The sequence below is a fragment of the Phascolarctos cinereus genome, unplaced genomic scaffold (assembly GCF_003287225.1).
Source record: "Phascolarctos cinereus isolate Bilbo 61053 unplaced genomic scaffold, phaCin_HiC Scaffold_1;HRSCAF=81, whole genome shotgun sequence".
NCBI classification, from domain to species: domain Eukaryota; kingdom Metazoa; phylum Chordata; class Mammalia; order Diprotodontia; family Phascolarctidae; genus Phascolarctos; species Phascolarctos cinereus.
In genome coordinates this window covers 7253390-7273270 of record NW_027555514.1, presented here as the reverse complement: position 1 = coordinate 7273270, position 19881 = coordinate 7253390, and the positions used below count along the sequence as shown (strand labels likewise).

Genomic DNA, 19881 nt, shown 5'->3' with positions numbered 1-19881 from the left:
TATATCTGTACATATCTATATCTATATCTATATCTATATCTATATCTATATCTATATCTATATCTATATCTATATATCTATATCTATATCTATATCTATATCTATATCTATATATTTCAGCCCTTGGGGATGCCCATCAGTGGGGGAATGGCTGAACAAGTTTTGGTATATGAATGTAATGAAAATGTAATGAAATATTATTGGGCAATAAGAAACTATGAACAGGCAGATTTCAGGGGTGGGGGAAAAAGGTCTGTAAGGACTGATGCAAAGTGAAATGAACAGAAACAGGAAAACATTGTACTTAGTATCAGCAACAATGTGTGAAAATTAGCTATGAATGACTCAACTCTTCTAAGCAACACAATGATTCAAGATAAGCACAAAGGACTCACAAGCAAAAATGCTATTGCTATCTGTTTAAAGAACTGATGGACTCTGAATGCAAATCAAAGCATATTTTTTTCATTTATTCTTTTTCATTTTTTTCTTTTGATCTTGTCTTTTACAATTGTGATTAATTTGAAATTATGTTCTACATGATAGCACATGTATAACCTATACAAAATTGCTTGCCATTTTAAGAAAAGGTGAGAAGAGGGAGGGAGAAAATTTGGAACTCAAAATCTTGCAAAAATGAATTCTAAAAATTGTCTTGACATCTAATTGAGGCAAAAAATAAAATGCTATTTAAAAAAAGAAAGACAAATTCAGGCTTACAACAGAGAGGAATCTGTTAAAATGATTCACTAGTCATGCATGTGCCCCTGGAAAGTGTTTCAGCCAATAATTGTAGATCTCAATTGGCTTCGACCATTTTTCAGTTGGTTGCCTCCCTTGATGTCACTGTTCTCTTCTTCTGTTTGTTAACATCACAGAAGCTTCCTTTTTTTCTCATTTGATCCTATTGTGTAGGATTTCTTATACAAACAATTAGAAACATTCCATGTCTTTCTTCAGGAGTTCTTTCTCTCCTTTTATTTATTTTTTACCAAGACCATGCAGGAAAATATTTGATTAGTATTGAATCATTTCCTTCTTTGCCGTGGTTGAATCTTTGTCTCACCACATCATTTGGCTTTGGCTTTCACTGGGTGATTAAGCACATCAAGAATTTCTGATGTGATTTTGTTTTCTGAATTAGTATTTTTTTTTAATGGTGTCATCTTTAATTGGGCAATATTGAATTAAATCTTTCTGTTGTGTGTTTCCAGCTAGATTCTTCTGGTGTCTTTCTACAGATCCCTAATCACTCCTTCAAATTGCATTTGCGTTGGCAGTGTTTGAAGACCTTTCTTCTCGTGATTCCTAGTGTGACAGTGGCCCTCACACATCCTTTGGTGTGCAGGTCCTGCAATGTTTTCATTTTTGTTTTTAAATACCTTCTGTCAGCTCCTGTGGGAGAATGTGTCCATTCTTCAGAAGCAGCTTTTTTTTCCTTCCAAATACTGTTGTAGTGTCGTTGGTCTGCGAGTCATTTTCATCCTATTAACCTAAAAACAGAAAACAAAACTCTCTTAAAATTGCCAAGTGTGGCCAGCTCTTTTTCAGAATGACTTGAGCTAGGTTCACAAGTTGGTTCCTTATTTCCTTATTAGTTATGATTTAGAGCATCTACTTTCAGTGCAGGTTTTCCTGCCTGGTTCTTGTGGTCACTCTCCAAATTTGGGAGCTCCTCTGTTTGCTTTCTGATTGCCTATACTCCAGGCTCTCTGAACCATAAGTGAGGTCTTAGCACAGAGTAGGCAATGGACACTACTCTTCATTCTGCATCTGCAAGCGTTGTACACAGAAAAAAATGCATATTCAAAATGGACTCATTTCTTTGCAGGTTTGCGGATGACTAAGGGTGCTGTAACTCCCCCCCACACTTCTCCAGCCAGTTTGCACATGCCTCAAGTCATCCAGCTGAAAGATATCGTCTGCTACTTGTCCTTGCTCGAACGAGGGAGACCTGAAGACAAACTAGAGTGTGAGTTGCCCATTTATTTACCTTATGTACGATGAGATGGGAAGGTGACAAAACTAGGGTGGATCCATCAGAGCTCTGTGGAAGGGTGCATGGATTTAGAGGGTGCTGGAACACTTATACTCCTTCAGACGGTAAAACCAAATGAAATCATTCCCCCATTCCCAGATTAATGCCTTGTTAGCAAGGATAATTCAACAAGACAGAGACCAGGAGCGTCGCTCCCTTGCACCGTCATTTGATCGGCTCCACAGACCTTCCCATAAGGATGCTTGTTAGCAGTGACCTTGTGTGTCCTGAACCAGCCGCCAGTGTCACAAGGACCCTGTCACCATGCCACTGTGTGACATCCAGGGCTACCTCCTTCTTCAGGGACATGCACAGCCTGAAGACTCACTTGTTCAGACCCATCTCCCCACTTGCCCTGGAAACCCAGGGTGCCTCAGACCGCAGGCCTGGTTCTTAGAGCTGTTCTTTTTTTTTTTTTCTTCAACATTAAGTTCTATAAGATTTTCAGTTCCAAATGTTTTTCTCTCTCCCTCCTCTCGTTCCTCCCCAAGATGGAATGCAGTCTGATATAGGCTATATATGCACAATCATATTAAACATATTTCCGCATGAGTCATGTTGTGAAAGAAGAACCAGAACAAAAGGGAAAAACTATGAGGAAAGAAAAAAAGAGCAAATAGTCTGCTCCATCTGCATTCAGACTCCATGATTCTTCCTCTGGATGTGGATGGCATTTTCCACAATGAGTCCTTTATGATGTCTTGGATCACTGTATTGCTGAGAAGGGCTAAGTCTCTCAGAGTTGGTCATCACACAATGTTGCTGTTGCTGTGGACAATGTTCTCCTGGTTCTGCTCACTTCACTCAGCATCAGACCATATAAATCTTTCCAAGTTTTTCTGAAGTCTGCCTGCTCATCATATCTTATGGCACAATAGTATTCCATCACAATCATATACCACAACTTGTTCAGCCATGCCCCAACTGAAGGGCATGCTCTCAATTTCCAATTCTTGGCCACCACAGAAAGAGCTGCTATGAATATATCTGTCCACTTGGGTCCTTTTCCCTTTTTTGTGCTCCTTTCAGGATGCAGCCCTAGCAGTGCTATTGTTGGGTCAGAGGGTATGCAGTGTTATAGTCCTTTGAGTGTAGTTCCAAATTGCCCTCCAGAATGGATGAGTCTGTTCCTAATTTCACCAACGATTGCAACTGTTCTGGAGCACCAGAATAGTAGCTCTGGGCCTGGGGGCCTGATGACAAGGTCTCATTCATCATGCTGATAGTCACCCTCAGTGCGGGCCGTGGCACTGACCCCACTCCTGGAACAGAAACGCCCTTTCCGGTGGCAGCTGGACTAATGCAGTCCTCTGAGGGGTTGGTGCCATTCTTGGTTCCATTGACCAGGTGTCCCAGACCAATGGGGAGAAAGCCGTGTGTCCCAGCAGCGATCCCGATCCCTGGGAGTCTAGATGTTTCCAGAGGCGTACCATCCTGCTTGCTCAAAGTCAGCCTTCCTTTGGAGGCGGCCAGGCTGGGCACCATCCTCCAGGGTGGGCCTTTGAAGCCTGGCAGCTTCTGGTGTGTGAGGAATTCTTCTCACCATTGACAGCCGGTTTCCCCCCCCCAGGAGCGCTGTCAATCCTGTGTCATGAGCCCTTCTCCCCCTCGCTGAGAATGTGAGCTAGCTAGCAGCTTTGCACGCCAACACCTCGTGTCAGCCAGGCACAAGTGGCGGGTGAGCAGGCGGGCGAGGGACGGTGATGGCTCTATTGGCTGCCCTGAGATCCAGACACTGGGGCGACAGTTCTGTTGAAGGCTGCTCTGTGTGGAACCTGCCTGGTTTACTGAATCAGATTGTCCAGCATTGACAGAGGAAAAGTCAGGAGGCCTAGACAACCTTGATGTCAACTGTAATGAAGGGTCTCCCTCTGGTGGAGAAAGAGAGTCATTGCAATGCAGTGTGTGCTTGGTACGTCTTTGTTTGGAAAATCCCTGTGTTTGGGAAATAATTCAGTGAGCCCTTGGCTCGTGAACTCAGAACTTGCTTTGTGTCTGAGTGGGTGGCCGACGGTCTTCTCTGCTACTCGCAGTAACTCCCCGACATTGCTGAGATGCCCCAATGCCCTGCCGGCGAAGTCAAGCGGACTTTATCCCAGAGTCCAGTGACCGCAGCGACTTCTCTCTGCAGCCATGAAGGAATTGCAGGGTCTTACAACGTTCCTAGTCTAACGGGAGCCCCTTGGGCGAAGCGGCTGCTTTGTTTTTGTATCTCTAGCTCCTGGCAGGCCCATAACAGGTTTGCTGATTTGGTGAAGGTGGAAAAGTGTTCTGGTGGATGGTTCCCATGGAAACACAAACAATTCCACCTTCTCCTCACTTTCTCGTCCCCGGGAAGGGAGGTCTCTTCTTCCCATCCTCTCACCAATCCTCTGTGAGGAGTCTGCCTGCCAGTAGGATAGCGGCTCTCCTTCAGAGTTCAGTGGGGGCATCCCAATAGCTGCCTGATGTATTGAGGAATTTTCGTTAGTCATTGTAGCCAAGTAAGAGCCACCTAACTGGATTATCTTCTTCTTTTCCTCAAATACCTGGTGTGTGTGTGTGTGTGTGTGTGTGTGTGTGTGTGTGTGTGTGTGTGTGTTGGACCATCTAAGCGTGTGTTTTGTGCTGAAGACAGTAAATCCTCCAAAGTAATGCATTTCAGCAAAAACTCATTTTCTTTCAATTTACAAACCATAGTTCTCTGATCTTCCTCCTGTGGGACAGTAGGCTGGCCAATCTGATTCAGGCCTTGGCCCCTCCCCAACCAGGTGAGCTAGGGAGGGTACTTCTGGCCTGTCTGGCCACTCAGGTCCCTTCTCCTTTTGAATCCTGTCCTCCTGCTTTTTCCTTCCCTCGTGCCCATCGCTGGCCCTCTGGCTGGCTGACGCTTCATTTTCCAGTGTTTCCAATGATCTTGTACTTCTGAATCCCCTGGGGATCAGCAGCATTCTTACCTTCACTCATCTCTCTGGTCCCCTCACTTCTCTCTCAGTCACAGTAACACTTTCGGCCTACCTACCCTCCCACTATTTCTTGGCTCAGCATCACTCCCCCAAGTACTTTCCTCAGTAGTTTTCAAAACGTGACCTGAGGACTCCTGAGGGGATCAGAACCCCCCCTTTCAGGGAGTCCCTGGAGTCAAAACTATTTTTGTATTAGTACTAAGGTGTTTGAAAATGTCTGATATGGTGAAAATATGTAAAAGATATGCTAAGAAAGCAGTTTGGGCTTCTCAGTGATACTGAAGAGTGTAAAGGGGTCCTGAGAATCAGGTTTCACACTCCTGGCTCTGTGCCATGTACTGCTAGCTTTTTTATCCCTTAAGATATTTTTTTATTCCCTCTTTAAACCATCTCTGTATTTAAATTTTTTTTAAACAACTTCTCCTACTTCCTTTACCTCCCATAGAGATTTTCATTAGGTTTTAAATGACTCCTTTAATCTCATCACTTAGTGTAATAATGATTGCCCTTGCATAATGGTGACAGCGCAATTATTAAGGAAAGCTTTTTTTTTAAAAAAATACATTTTGTGGTTGCATTTTTCTTGCCTAGGGATTAATTTCATTCATTAATTCATTTGCTCATTCAACAAGCATATTTTGAGGGTCTACTCTTTACAAAGAATATGCTGGGAACCTTGATCACTGGGTTCTTACTACCTTGTGTTGTAGGACTGAAATTATCCCCATTTTACAGATGAGGCAACAGAGGCCAAGAGAGGCTTAATGACTTGCCCTAAGCCACACAAGTAATAATTTTTAGGAATAAGATCTGAACCCAGATCTTCCCAGCTCCAGTTGAACCCTCCAGCTGCTGTACAGCTCTTCCTCTCTTAACAACCCCCAAAAGCATTCTCATGTCAGCCTTTCACACACAACACAGCAGAGACACAGAACTTAGCAGATGCATCACGGGAAAGATCTCTGTGTTTGGTGTCTCTTTCTTGAGTCTGTCTGAAGTTCAGCTACTCCACTTAGATCTTGCTTCTTCGGGTTGTCTTTCAATATGTGGAATGTTCTGGTTTGGCTGGTCTGGCTTTGTACGTCATTCTGCTAAAGCCTGTCTATGGAGCTTAGAATCAGTCAAGGTAGACTCTCCTCCTCTTCTTCTTCCTCTTCCTCTTTTTCCTCCTCCTTTTTGTCTTCTTCCTCCTCTTCCTCCTTTTCTTCCTTCTCCTCCTTCTCCTCTTCATCATTACCATCCTCCTCCTGTGCCTATTCTTACTCTTCCTCCTCTTCATCCCCCAAGAAACACTTATGTACAAAGACTCATAAGCACACACTGACTAATTCTTAAGCCATGAAACAGTAACCCATCCTTTGTATTATCCTTGAATACGGGGTCAATACTTAAAACATTAACAATTTGTGAACTGAGGAGTATGGAATGATTTGTTCACTACTTATTGGAGATTTTGTCTTGACATCGTATACATGCAGTCTGCGTAGCTCACTCAAGGTCCGTGGCTTCTGGCCAGACAGCATGCTTAGCTCATTGTAACGGCATTGGCATCTTTTCCCCCAAGAAGTTGTCATGAAGGTCATCTCCTACTGGGCAACCAGCAGCCAGACCCAGGAGTTTCCAGCCTCTTAAAATCGTAAAGTTTCTGCCAAAGCTCGGAACATGCATCTCAGGTCACCATTGGGTCACTCGTGCTCAGAAAAAGAAACTCAAAGTTGCAGAAGCTGCTCTGGGGCCGATGTTGCCTAACACTTGTGTTCATATCTCTTTGCTCTGTGAGATCAGCCTTCATAGTGGGAGGCCAGGAGGAAAAAGGTGAGATACCATTCTTCTCCTCATTAAAAGACTGAGGGGTTGAGTCCACAGCAACTAGTTCCAAAGAAAGGAAGAGAGGAAACTGTACTCAGCATCTGTCTGCCCACTGCCCCAAGGTTGGTACCAGGGCAAAGCAGAACAAGATTGTCTCATCTAGCCATAGCTTTATTCAATTCAGTGAAATTATGGGACTTGTCCAAGATTGCCCACATAGTTAATGCTAGGGCTAAGGCCATAATCCATATCTCCTGATGGCCACGAGAGTAAGTATCTCCTCACCACCCACCATACTACGTGAAAGAAAGAGCAGACATAATGTGGTGGGGAAGCTGAGAAATCTTCACTATATCAGCACCTGAAAATATTCTCCTGGTCCCAAAACAGATATAGTATGTCAACTAGGGCTTACTAAAGACTGTCAGATCTACGGAACAGAAGAGTTCTTTATGATCTAAGAGGGCACTGATAGATCATAGCCCTCCATCCATGACTCTCATTTCAATATGTATATGAAAGACTTTCAAAATAGAACAAGAAACTGAGTGGGAAGGCCAATGTGCTGTATGACAGCATCCAGATCCCGAAAGATTGACCATGTGAGAGCGAGATGAGCTACATGCCATCCCGGAGGTGTCTCTGCTTGTACCTGGAGCTCTTCCAAGGCTGCTTGCAATGAGTCCTGCTCAGCAAAATGAGCTTGCAGCCTAAGGATTTGTGGACACTTCCAAGAAGCAGTTCTTTTGTTCATCTATGCCAGAGACCTCAGAATATGAAATAGAAAAGAATTAAGATGGGAGAGCACCTTGTCCCAAGACTGTTTGTCCCCATACCCAGATGTAAAGGAAAGAGATCATACTAATGGAGGTGACTGCAGCTCGTACTGCCATAGGGCTTTGAAACTTTCCAAAAGGCTTTCTTCACAATAGTCCTGGGAGACACAGAGAATACGTTTGCCTCTCCCTGCCCCAATTTTGTAGATGACAAAGCTGACTTCCCAGTGACTCAGTGATGTGCCCAAGGTTACCCAGCAAGGCATGACAGGAGGCTTTGGAAGAGAACTGGGTCTTTTGACTCCCGAGGAATGTGTCTTCCCTCTTTATGTGACTAACGTATGTCTGCCTGCTTGTTTAACTATCTGTCTATATTCAAATATTTGCATACAGCAGCTTTATAGACACGTGCTTTATACATATATGTGTATTTATACAGATAGATGTATCTATACACATATCACTTTGTGCCTGTGTGCACAATGAAAATTATTTGGGGTATTATCTTTTATGTTTTATATCCTTATATACAAAGCTAGGGAGTGAAGTGGACACAGTACCAGTAAGGAGTCAGGAAGACCTTGGCCTCAGATACTTACTAGCTATGTGACCCTGGGCAAGTCACTTAACCTAGTTCACTTCAGTTTCCTCATCTATAAAATGAGCTGCAGAAGGAAGTGGTAAACCACTGCAGTATCTTTGCTAAGAAAGGCCCAAATGGGGTCACATAGAGTCAGACATGACTGAAACTCATGAACGGCAGCAATAGCAGGGGGGAGGGAGGAAAGGCTGAAGAGGGTGGATCCGCCCAGATGCCATGTGGAGTATTAAAGAAATCAGATGTACTCCATTTTGTACCTGGGCTCATAAACAGTTTTTCTCTCTCATCATTCCAGCAGTATTGAGATGGAATCTCGTCCCCTGAACACTCACTGAAACCATCATTGGGATAACTCTTGAAGTAAACAGTACTATGGAGCTGATCATTATTTCATACTGGAAATCCCAGCTTAAATGAATAAAAAACCTGAATCCTAAAATTCTCAAAATATAGTATTTTTCCACTATATGTGGTGGGCATTTGCCAGCATTCTCTAGTGGGCAGTGGCTTCTCTACAGTCACCATTGGAAAGATGGCGTTGCTTTGGGGATGTTGTGCAGACACATGCTTTCATTTGGCAGATTCTCTATAAAGTCTAGTCTTTAGAGTCAGGGTTCTTGGGCCACTGAGAATTGAAGTGATTTGTCTAGGGTCACACAGGCTGTGTATCAGAGGCAGGATTCAAACCCAGATCTCCCTGAGTAGCCACTAGGTGGCTCGGCCTTTCTCAGTATCAGTTACAATGTGGAGAATGCCATACATTGGTATGGGAGAAGACATGACAAAAATGAATAAAATCCTTTGTGCCCATGTGAATAAATGTACTAGGAGGCCCAAGTTGTTTCTATATTGAACAAATATCTGTAATTACATACCTGTATTTATAACTGGGCCAAGCTTACTTGAATCTTCTTATATCCGTTGTTGATAAATATCTGTCTGCCTGTCTTTATTCCCAAGTCTGCCCATCAGTGATCTGTCTACCCCTCCTCCTATTTATTCTGCTAAAACCAATCTCCCCACAGTCATGGCTTATCATAAAACACTGCAAGTCCGAGGTCTGACTCTCAGGGGAAGTTGGCTTCAGTGCCCACTCCAGCCAGGGCACCATCTTTATTAGACAAGGAGTAAGGCCTCAGAAATTCTTAGCCATGAAGCGATTGGCCCCATCAGTGAATTGTTGCAGTTCTATGTAGAAAATGTTTGCTGAGTCTAATAATGAGCATGTGGAGGATGTTTAATGGACTCATGATTTACATTTTAACAGCAGCATGCAATTTCTGTAATGGCAAATAGTTGGTCATACTGGTTTAATTGAAGCAACTTTGGATCATATTTTATCCAAAGTAACAGAATTGACAGTAACAAAATGCTTGTCTTTGGGGAGGTCTTAGTGTGGTACTTGAAGGACTGGGGCGGGGGGGTGCCTTGTTAATAAGCAATGGTGTGGTTGACTTAGCTGTAAAAGTAAAACCAAACACAGTCCAGGCTTCTTGGGCCCAGAAGCTGATGTCAGAGCTTCCCTGGCAGTTGGTGAAGCAGGGGATTCGTTATCCATTCAAACCTGTCAACTACAATCTTATCCAGTGATTGAAACATGGAAGGGGGAGCTCTTCTTTGATGCCCGTTAGGCCTTTCTACCTCACCTCTTTCAATTAGTATCCCTATTTTGTGGGTGAGGAAGCTGATGTCAAAGGGGGCAAGTGACTTGTTCAGAGACAGAGAGCTAATAAGTGTGCAAGGCCAGGATTTCTGATTCCTACTTCTGTGCTCTCTATCCTGGGCCACCAAGAAAAGCTGAGTTGTGGAGTGAAGCCAGGAAGATCCACCTTTGAGTCATCCTGGCTGGGGACCCTGGGCAAGAATTTGTCCATGTTCTCATCCTAGGGCTGTGAATTGCAGAGGAGATGCTGATGTGCATCAGTAGAGGGAGTTTTCTCACCACAAGCCATACAATCCTGGGCCCAGTCTCTGCCCCTCGAATTCTGAAAGAACTCCATAGATTACCAACCCATAATCATTCGGAAAGTGCGTACTGTGCCCCAGACACTGTGGCAAACCCTGGGGGTGCAAGTACAGAAGTCCCCAAAGAGTCTAGATTCTTCCTCATGGGATTTGGCCATCCCCACAGGGCTCTGATAGAGGTCAGCCAGTCCTCAGCCTGGTCTTGCCCATGAGCAAACTCAGAGCCCAAGAGAATCAGCCACATTTCCTTGTGGCCAGCGTATGATGGATGCCAAATAAATTGCATCTCTTTTCTCTTCGCCCAAGTCCAGCTGCTTCCCTGAGTGGAGAGGGCAGTGTTCTCCTTCTGTTGTCCTTTAGTTTCAGTTTTTTACTTTTTAATGATCCCCAAGAGTTCAGCACCCCCAGGACTCCTCAATAGACCGATGCTGAATATGGCAAATGGCTTGGTGGCTTCCTTAATCACCCTGATGGATGACAATTGCCCTTGGCTGCTTCCTTGGCCAGCCCGAGGCACGTTCACTGGGCTGGCTGTGCAGGTAGTGCTACCTAGAGGTGAATCAGAGTCAGCCTCTGAGGATGCTTCTATTCTTGCCTAACCTCTCCCTTCTTTTCTTTCAGTCATGTTCCGCCTCTATGACACCGATGGCAATGGCTTCCTGGACAGTTCGGTGATTGCAATTTTTTTTCTTTCAATTTTCCTTGATAACTTCAAAATACTTCTTTCTGAAGAGGCTGGTAATGTGCTTCTCCTAATTTCTATGTAAGCTTGTGCTTCTTGAGTCAGAGATCCAAGAAAGCAGCTGTTGGAGCCAGGTTATTTACATTGGGACACTGTGATATGAAACCATAGCATTTGACAAATCTGAGCCCAGCAGAGGGAGGGGGCTGACGGGGAGGAGATTATAAATTGTAAAGCACAAGGAACATGACATTAGTTTTGGAAGAAGAAAAAAAAAAGACTCCTCAGTTTTAGGAAATAACTAGTCAAGGGAGTGAAAGCTACTCAAAGCATCATAGTAACGTAGGTTTACAGCTGGAAGAAACCTTGGAAATCATTGGTTCCAACTCCATCTTTACCAGATGAGAAAAGCCAGAGTGGTTAAGGAATGTTCCCAAGGTCACTCTGCTAGTAAGTATCTGAGGCAGGATTTGAACTCAAATCTTCTTATTCCAAGTCTTTTCTGGGCTCCCAATTATGTACTTTTTGGGGGGAATACTAGATGAATATATCTGTTTTTAGAGCAGGCCCTATTCCATGGGAGGAGGCTGCAGGTCTATATTTTGTAAGCTCCAGTTACTTAAGAGGCAAATAAGATATTATAAATAGAAGAGACATACTCCTTCAGGTGATGTCGCCTCCAAATCTGTTAAAAAGGACCATTTTATTAGAATTGTGCCAAAATTACCCCCAGAGTTTGAGGAACCTCCAACTCAGTTTGGAAGTTTGTAACTGTTATCTAACTAGCTTTCCTAAGGCCTTGAAATTCTATGCCACCTGATCTCATGAAAGACTAAAATGCTAATAAGATGTTAAGTGTAGGATTATGAAAAGTTTGGAATGTAAAAGCCCACTTTAAAAAAATCACCACTTTGATCAATGGAACATTGATTCCACAAAGCATCCCCACATGTAACTTGGCCCCATACCTGCACGTCAGGCCCCTCGACAGAGTACAGATGGACTTTTACAGCAATGAAATGAAGTTGGAGACGTTTTTGCGTAAGGAAGGAGGAGGCTAATGGTGCATTAGTGATTCTGGAGACAGAACAAAGCCATTAATGAAAGGAAAGAGAAGACCTTTGGCTCAGTGAAATGACCACGATTATGAATTGCTTGTAATTGTGGAATTTTTTGATGTTTAAGTAGCAGAGATTTTTCCAGTGGCCGTCACTCTGGAGGTGCCTGGATGTCTTTCTTTGTTGTTCCATTTGGGAAGGGGGATTGTCAACTGCACAACTCTGGAGTTCTTGGGAGATCACTTCACCCATCCGCTTCATTCTATGGATGAGAAATGGAGGCTTAGGTTGGGGGTGTGATCTTGGCAGGATGAGGACCAAGGGCTTCTCTTGCTGCCAACACATGTTTGTTTTTTTGAAAGTGTCCCCCTAAGGGTGTTTCCAATGCCCCTGCCCCTCAAGGTCTTGAGTGAATTCCTTGCTGGGCTTTGAAGTTTGTAAATTCTCACAGGCTCCTGCATAGTGACTTTTTGCATGTGTCCTGCACACTAACCCTATGGGACAGGGTCTGAGGCTCCCAGGGCCAGGGCTTTATTGCCCTACCACAGGACAGGTGCCATCAGGAAAGGAACCATATCTTCAAGGGAATCCTGAAATGCTGTGTCTCTCCAGTGACCACAATAGTGCCCTGCACGCAGGAGCTGCTCAAGCTCTGATCATTGCAATGGTCACAATGCCCACTTTACAGATTGTGTCTCTAATACAGTTTGCTTGGTATTCATTTTGGGGGAGTCTTTGTGACCCTGGGCTGACACATAACCTCTCAGTGTCCTAAGCATCTCTCTAAGACTATATAGGGTGACAGGGAGGTGCCTCCTGCTCTGAAAGAGAGAGTGTCCTCACCTGAGAGTTCCCTACACCAATGTATTCACAGGTCCACCTCCTGTCCTTTTTTTTTTTTAATTCACATTTATTGGAATTTTGGTCCACAGAGAAACCACAAAAAGGAAACTCAGTGCAATATTTTGGGGTATTTAAAACAAACTAACTAACAAATAAACCATCAACAATAGTTGCAGTCAAATTCCAATACAGAGTTTGGGAAATTATGCTAAAAGACAACATTATAAATGACTTTCTTCAATCCAAAGTGCTGAATCATAGCAGACCAGCTTTTTCTTTCAAGTGCCCCCCTTCCTCCCTGTATTTCATAGAACCTAAAGGATCCCAGCTAGACCTCACTTGCCATCTGTCTCCATGTGACATGGTGGCTAGGCATACCACCTTGGCTTGAAGAATTCCAGCCAGGCTGAACCCCCCATGTTGTGCCACAGCCCACAAGTGGATGTCCCCATTCATTCACAAGGGGGTTTTATGTCCCCTGGGCAAGTCACTTAACTAAAGTGACTCAGAAGCTCTCGGTTGAAGCAAACTTTCCAGTTCCTGTAATGGGAAGAAGTTTGTACAATGGGAATTTTCTACAATATGAACATCACCAATCAGACCAAAACCAGAGAAACATATAATTGAACAAATATAAAAAGAACAGACCTTAAAAATACCTGTGGAGCTCCCTCAGGCCTTCAGACTAGGCCTGGCCACTATAACCATGCTCTTCTATGTTTTACAGAGGGATGGTGATAACTCTACATAGGCTAAAAAAATTAAAATACTGCTTTGGTACCGCGGTGAAACAACACACTGTTAGGAGGAATTTATTCTACTACTGACTGTGTAAGAATTTTAAGTTCATTAAAAATAAATTCAAATATTAGTTTTTACTTTAAAAAATTCTTTGTTATAAGGAATGGCTTTTCCAGAAAAAGAGACAGAGAAATAGGAGCAAATCTAGATGATATAAAAATAGAAGTTATCAATTAAAATTAGTGAAGAAGATATACTCAGAACTTTTCCATCATAACTTTCCTAATGATTTTTCAGCTTCAGGGTTATAAAACCTTCTGCAATCATTAGCATAGTAGGAGCAGCCTGAAATAGGGAGTAGAGGGCCAGTCTTGGAGTCAAGAAGACATGGGCTCCAATCCGGTCTCTGATGCCCATGAGGCCCTGGGCAATCTCCTGGCTAGATTTGGCTTTCAAAGCATTTGCGTTCAAGGGACTGGCTGAAGTTGAAGTAATAAGATGAACCCTAGTACTTGCTAAGCCTTAGTCTCTAGTCGGTCTTGCACACATCCAGGTTATCCCATCGCCAATAAGAACGCACAGCACACTTTTTTCAAGTGTCCCACCAAAATTAAGCCTGGCTCAGTGTCCTTGAAACATTCAGTCCTCTCTCAATCCGACACCTGCACGTCAAAGTCAGGTGGGAAGTAGAAATTCTCATGTGGTAGAAGTGCTTAGGGTGGGCCTGGAGCACAGGCATTCCTTTGGCACCGGAGAGGGCTCTCTTTTGGGGGCGGGGCCCTCTCTTGGCGTGAATGCTGTGCCAAGAGCTAAATCCTTCTTCCGGGTTTCCCCTTCCTAGGGGATTGGGGAGATTAGTATTAGATGCGTTATTTAAAAGGTCTTTAACATTCCTGGTATAACATGTCTACACGGCTAAGCAGGATCAAGGCATTTAATGCTTTGGAGCATTGGGGGTGGAGGGGTTGGCACCAAGAGACCATTGTCGTGTTTTTCTTTTGTCCCATCCAGGAGCTGGAAAATATCATTAGTCAGATGATGCACGTGGCTGAATATCTCGAGTGGGATGTGACTGAGCTCAGTCCGGTACGTGCCAAGTTAGCTGGGCTTACCCCCTGGGCACCTTTGTTTGAGAGCTGGCCAGGGTAGAGAGCTGCCCTCTGGCCCAAGGCAGGTCATCTCTATTGACCCAGCTTATTGTATGCCTGCCACCATTGCCTGTTCCACACTGTGTGTGATGCAGTGTGTGTGTGTGTGTGTGTGTGTGTGTGTGTGTGTGTGTGTGTGCGTGCCTGTGCACAGCCAGGCCACAGCCCTGAACAGGAGCAGCACCTGGGCCCACATGATAATAACTCAGTTGGTTTTTAACTTGGTCCTCCATTTTAATGTGGCCACCAGGGCTCTCATACCATCCAGGGTGCTTGGGGAGAGGCCAAGCCTCCTCCCAACTTCTGCTCTGAAATCAGTAGCCCCATGACAGTTTCTTCTGCCCTAGGAGATTCATATCATTCTTGAACAACTCTCTCAGCTCCTTAGCTGCTGCCTTGGTTGAACTGGCCTCACAGGACAATCCATCTGCTAAAATCGCCAAAGTTCTTTTCTGGATGGCTCCTAATGCTCTCACCCGCCCTGTGATGGAGGCAGCCTCAAGCCTATCATTGCCCTTCTCTCTGAATAGAAACCAGCCCTCAAAGAGCAGACTCCTCATCCTGATGTGGGGGGCTTTAGATGCCATTTACGTCTACTTTCCACCATGCCTGGAATGGTCTCCCTTCCCCTCATCTTGGCCCCTTGGCTTCCCTGCTTCCTTCAAGTCTCTGCTTCCTGCCCTGGGCAGGAAGCCTTGCCTGATCCTCCTGCCCCTAGCACCTCCTTCTCAGCTGATTGCCAATTTATCCTGTGGCTGTTGTGTTTGTACACAGTTGTCTCCAGGCATTTAATTGGCAAACAATAGGCACTTAATAAATGCTTGTTGTCTTGACTTAGTTTTCTCCTAGGCAACACTGCCAGACATAGAATAATGGGGTTTACAGAATGCTAGGTCAGGAAGGGACACTAGAGAATGCTCTTGTCCTGGAATGACCATTGGGGACAATGGTCACCCTGAGAGAGCCCCAGGCTAGCCATAGAAAATAAATGCATGGATAGGTAGCTAGGTAGAACCACAAAAGATGTGACATAAATAGACATTTATTAGGTACCTAGTATGTGCCAGGCTCTTTGCTAAGTTCTGAGGATAAGAATAAGAAAAAGGCATTTCCTGCCCTCAAGGAGCTTACAATCTAATGAGCACAGTGCACAAAAGGAAAGTGAAAAGGGAAAGGCTACCTTCCAGAGGGTACATGAGCAAGGCCATTATGATGATGGTAGAGTCAAAACCAGGCAGAACAGCTGGTAGCGAATAAAAAGATAGCTGGAATTTTGAACCCTCTATAAATCAAATTTAGCCTCAGACACCTTATTAGCTGTGTGACACTGGGCAAGTCACTTAACTCTGTTTGTCTCAGTTTCCTCATCTATAAAATGAGCTGGAGAAGAAATGGCAAACCATTATCTTCACAAAGAAAACCCCCAATGGGGTCATGAAGAATTGGACGCGACTAAAAACAACTGAAAAGAATGTTAACAATAAAGGCAGACTCTGGGAGAAGTAAAACTCCTCCCTCCAGGCCTCTAATCAAAGAGACAGACAACTGAGGCCACTGAGGAGGTGTGAGAGCCAAAGCTGAGGCCATCTCCATGATGATGAGCTTCCTAGAGATGAGCTTATCCTGGGGGGGTGGGAAGGAATGAAGATGTTGGTGGTGGTGCTGATGAAGATGTTGGTGGTGGTGCTGATGGTGCTGATGGTGATGGTGGTGATGATGATGGTGATAATGGTGATAGTGGTGGTGATGATGATGATGATGGTGGTGATGGTGATAATGGTGATAGTGATGGTGATGGTGATGGTGATGGTGGTGATGGTGGTGGTGGTGATGATGGTGATGGTGATGGTGATGATGGTGATGGTGATGATGGTGATGATGGTGATGGTGGTGATGATGATGGTGATGATGGTGATGATGGTGATGGTGATGGTGATGATGGTGATGGTGGTGATGATGGTGATGGTGGTGATAGTGATGATGATGATGGTGATGATGGTTATGATGATGATGATGGTGATGATGATGGTGACAATAATGGTGATAGTGATGGTGATAATGGTGGTGATGGTGACAGTGATGATGATGATGGTGGTGGTGGTGATGGTGATGATGATGGTGATGATAATGATTGTGGTGGCGATGATGGTAGTGATGGTGATGATGATGGTGGTGATGGTGCTGGTGATGATGATGGTGATGATAATGATTGTGGTGGTGATGATGGTAGTGATGGTGATGATGATGGTGGTGATGGTGATGGTGATGAAAATGTGGTGGTAGAGTTGAAACCAAGCCAAGCACCTTGAAGGTGACATATGCACTGTGCTGATACCTCCATACCTACTTTTTGGGGTATCCTAGGATTCCCAGGAGAGCCACATACCACACTTCCTGAACTTCAGTATTAACGGTCAAGAGACTGAAGAGCTGAGAGTCATGGATGCCATAGTTCAAACCTCAGCTCAGACATATACTAATTCTGTGACTGAGGGGTGTCCTACAATGTCTCAGAGCCTCAGTTTCCTTATCTATAAAATGGGGAAGTAAATGCCCCTAGAACATTAGAAAAGGGTTGTGGCATGACTCAGATGAGATAACATTCAAGAAGCACCTTTAAAGTATAGAAATGTCATTTATCATTTCATTATTTTTCTTCTTGTTCACACCTGTGGCCTCTCTCCAAGCCGAAGCTTGGGAAGCCTCCTTTGCTCACAGGAACTTCTCCAAGCATTTCTTCTCTAGCTAGAGCCTTTGTTTTCCAGATGAGGCCAATGAAGCTGGTGACCCAGACAAGACTTCCCCTCCCCCCCAGTTGTTCTGGGAGCCAATGCTGGGCTCAGGTCCCAGAGCAGTCCCAGCTCTCTCAACTCTCCTCTGGTTGCATTGACCATTTTCCTTCACCTGAGTGCCTGGGAATTTTCTTAGGTTTTTAACCCATGTAGAAAGTAGACTTTAGAAATACTGCTAATCAATAAAAATGGCAGATTTACCCAATGTTAAGAGAAGTATTCAACTCCTCCCACTTATTGTCATTGTGACCATGGGCTCTTGTTTGATGTTTCTGAGTCTTGGCTTTCTGATCTGTGAAATGGGAATGAAAATATTTGCATTGGCAATCTCTGAGAACTTTTGTGAGCCTCAAATTTTGGATCCTCTGGGTAGAAGGTCACCTAGTCTGAGCTCCTCATTTTATGGTTAGCCAGTGAGACCCAGGGTGGCTGAGTGACTTGTCCAGGGTTGCGCTGAGTTGCACCCAGACAGATTTGGGATTCAAACCCAGATCCTCTAATCCCAGAGCCCCAGGGAACAAGCCTGGGTTCTCCCAATGGAGTGCCCTTCCTACTCCCCTGGTGGGATTATTTGTGTGAAAGTGCCCAGAACTCTTCCAATCACTGTATGTCAGGTGCTGGTGCTCATATTATGACTTTTATTCTGGGGCAGAACTGTGGCCCTGATTAAATCAACAACCCCAAAGAGGTGGACAGAAAAGGAAGCAGGGAAGAGAAATGTGGCCTTATCCCAGGATTCTTTGAAAGAGGTACTAGTTCATTAAAATTGCCCTGTATACATATGTTGATTTTTGTCCATGGGATGTCTTTGAAAAATTCAGGATGTTAGGAGTGTTTCCCCCTAAAGCAGGAACTTGGGTCCTAGTGAGTGTGATGATGCAATGGTGGACCTGGAGTGGAGAGATCTGAGTTTAAATCCATCCTCAGGTACTTTCTAGCTGTGTAATCCTGGATAAATCACCTAAACTCCCCTGGTCTCAGTTTCCTCATCTGTAAAATATGAATAATAATAGCTCCTGCCCCACAGGAACCAACTGTGCGGAACCAATGAGCCAACCGTGTAAAGTGGTCTGCCAACCTGCAAGTTCTGTATAAATAGTGTTATTGATTTTAGTTGTTATGATGATTCTGAAGTATGGAACTACAGTTGAAGTAACTCTCTCTACAACTGCGTAGCAGCAATTCTTTCATAGTTTAGATTGGGACATCCAGAGGGCCCCACAACCAGCCTATGGTGGAAGAATTTGGAACTCAGTCTTCCTGTCTTTGTCCATCTCTGTACTCCCTGTGCCCTGCTGCCCCTTCATCATCCAGAAGAGAAGAGTCTGAAAGCATAGGAGCCCCATTGACACTGCCAGATTGAAAGCCTTCTTTTTATAGAGAAGGGAGCTGATGGCTGGCATTGAGGACGGCTGTCATGCCCCATCAATAATTAAAGATTCCTCCAGTTTTACAGACTGTGGGAATTAGAAGAGAGCTCCTGCTGATTCTTTGTTTCCCACTGCTTCCTCTCCCCGTGCCAACTGTGAGATAATGGGCAAGCCACTAACCTTCTGGTCCAAGCCTTGGAACCCTCCAAAGACTAGAAGAACAAGATGAGCTGGTGATGGGAATGGGGAGGGGTGCTGATTTGGGGGGACCTCCCCATGCTTGAGCTCACACATCCAAGACCCAAGCTCATGCTTGAAGGTGAAACTGTCCTGACTTATCGTTAAGTCCCAGGGACAAAGTTCAGCCTGAAGTCACGGGAGGGTTTTTAGGGATCCAGGCCCATTTTCACAGGTCTGCAATGAGAGTTGCTGTCTCTATCCCACTTCCTCCTCTTTTTAGTCCTTCTTTTGGAGGCTTTTTCTGTTGTTTTAACTAAACAGGGCATTTCCTTCCAAAGCTGTTCGGCTTTTCATAACAAGATGATTTTTTGCCCTTCCCTAAGATACATCATTTATGTTGACAAAGCACCATGTGCTTGGTGGGTTGGTTTGTTTTAGGACTGGCCTGGAATATTCCCAATATTCCCATCTCTTTCATTTGTGAATGTACCCATTTATTGCATACAGTGGGTATAGACAACCTTTGTTGAATCTTAAATGAAACCTAGCTCTGGTAACTGGCCTGCCTAAACCCAAGGGTCATGGATCCTTTGATCGGCTCACCCTTTTCTTCTCCTAAGACCTAATAGGTGAATAAGTGACCCTCTGTTTTCTTGTTTCATGGATGGTCAGAGAGAATCTCTCCAAGTCTTTACTGCTAAGCTGTGAGATCTAATGCTTTCCAGCATATCCCTGAGCCTTACAAGTAATCTGGATGGATGGATCACTAAAGCCCACAGGGGAATCGAGATGAAAACAAACAAACAAGTTTCCTACTGTGTCATTGCTGGGCTGGTTCACACTTGAGTACACGGTCATGACATGTGATATGTCAGACAGTGTCATTTTGGTCAAATTTCATACTACTGTTCTTTAAAAACAGAGGGATTTGGG

At 44.4% G+C, this 19881-nt stretch overlaps 1 protein-coding gene across 4 annotated transcripts in view; it reads left to right on the top strand.

Annotated features, from left to right (window-relative positions):
- The window catches only part of DGKB (diacylglycerol kinase beta), a 667225-nt gene that overhangs the window by 185412 nt on the left and 461932 nt on the right, over window positions 1–19881 (top strand). For all 4 annotated transcript variants that reach the window (XM_021000103.2, XM_021000102.2, XM_021000101.2 and 1 more), the window contains 3 exons: window positions 1832–1972; window positions 10756–10805; window positions 14470–14544. In XM_021000103.2, the coding sequence (XP_020855762.1) occupies window positions 1832–1972; window positions 10756–10805; window positions 14470–14544 (266 nt within the window). The remainder of the gene's footprint in view (window positions 1–1831; window positions 1973–10755; window positions 10806–14469; window positions 14545–19881) is intronic.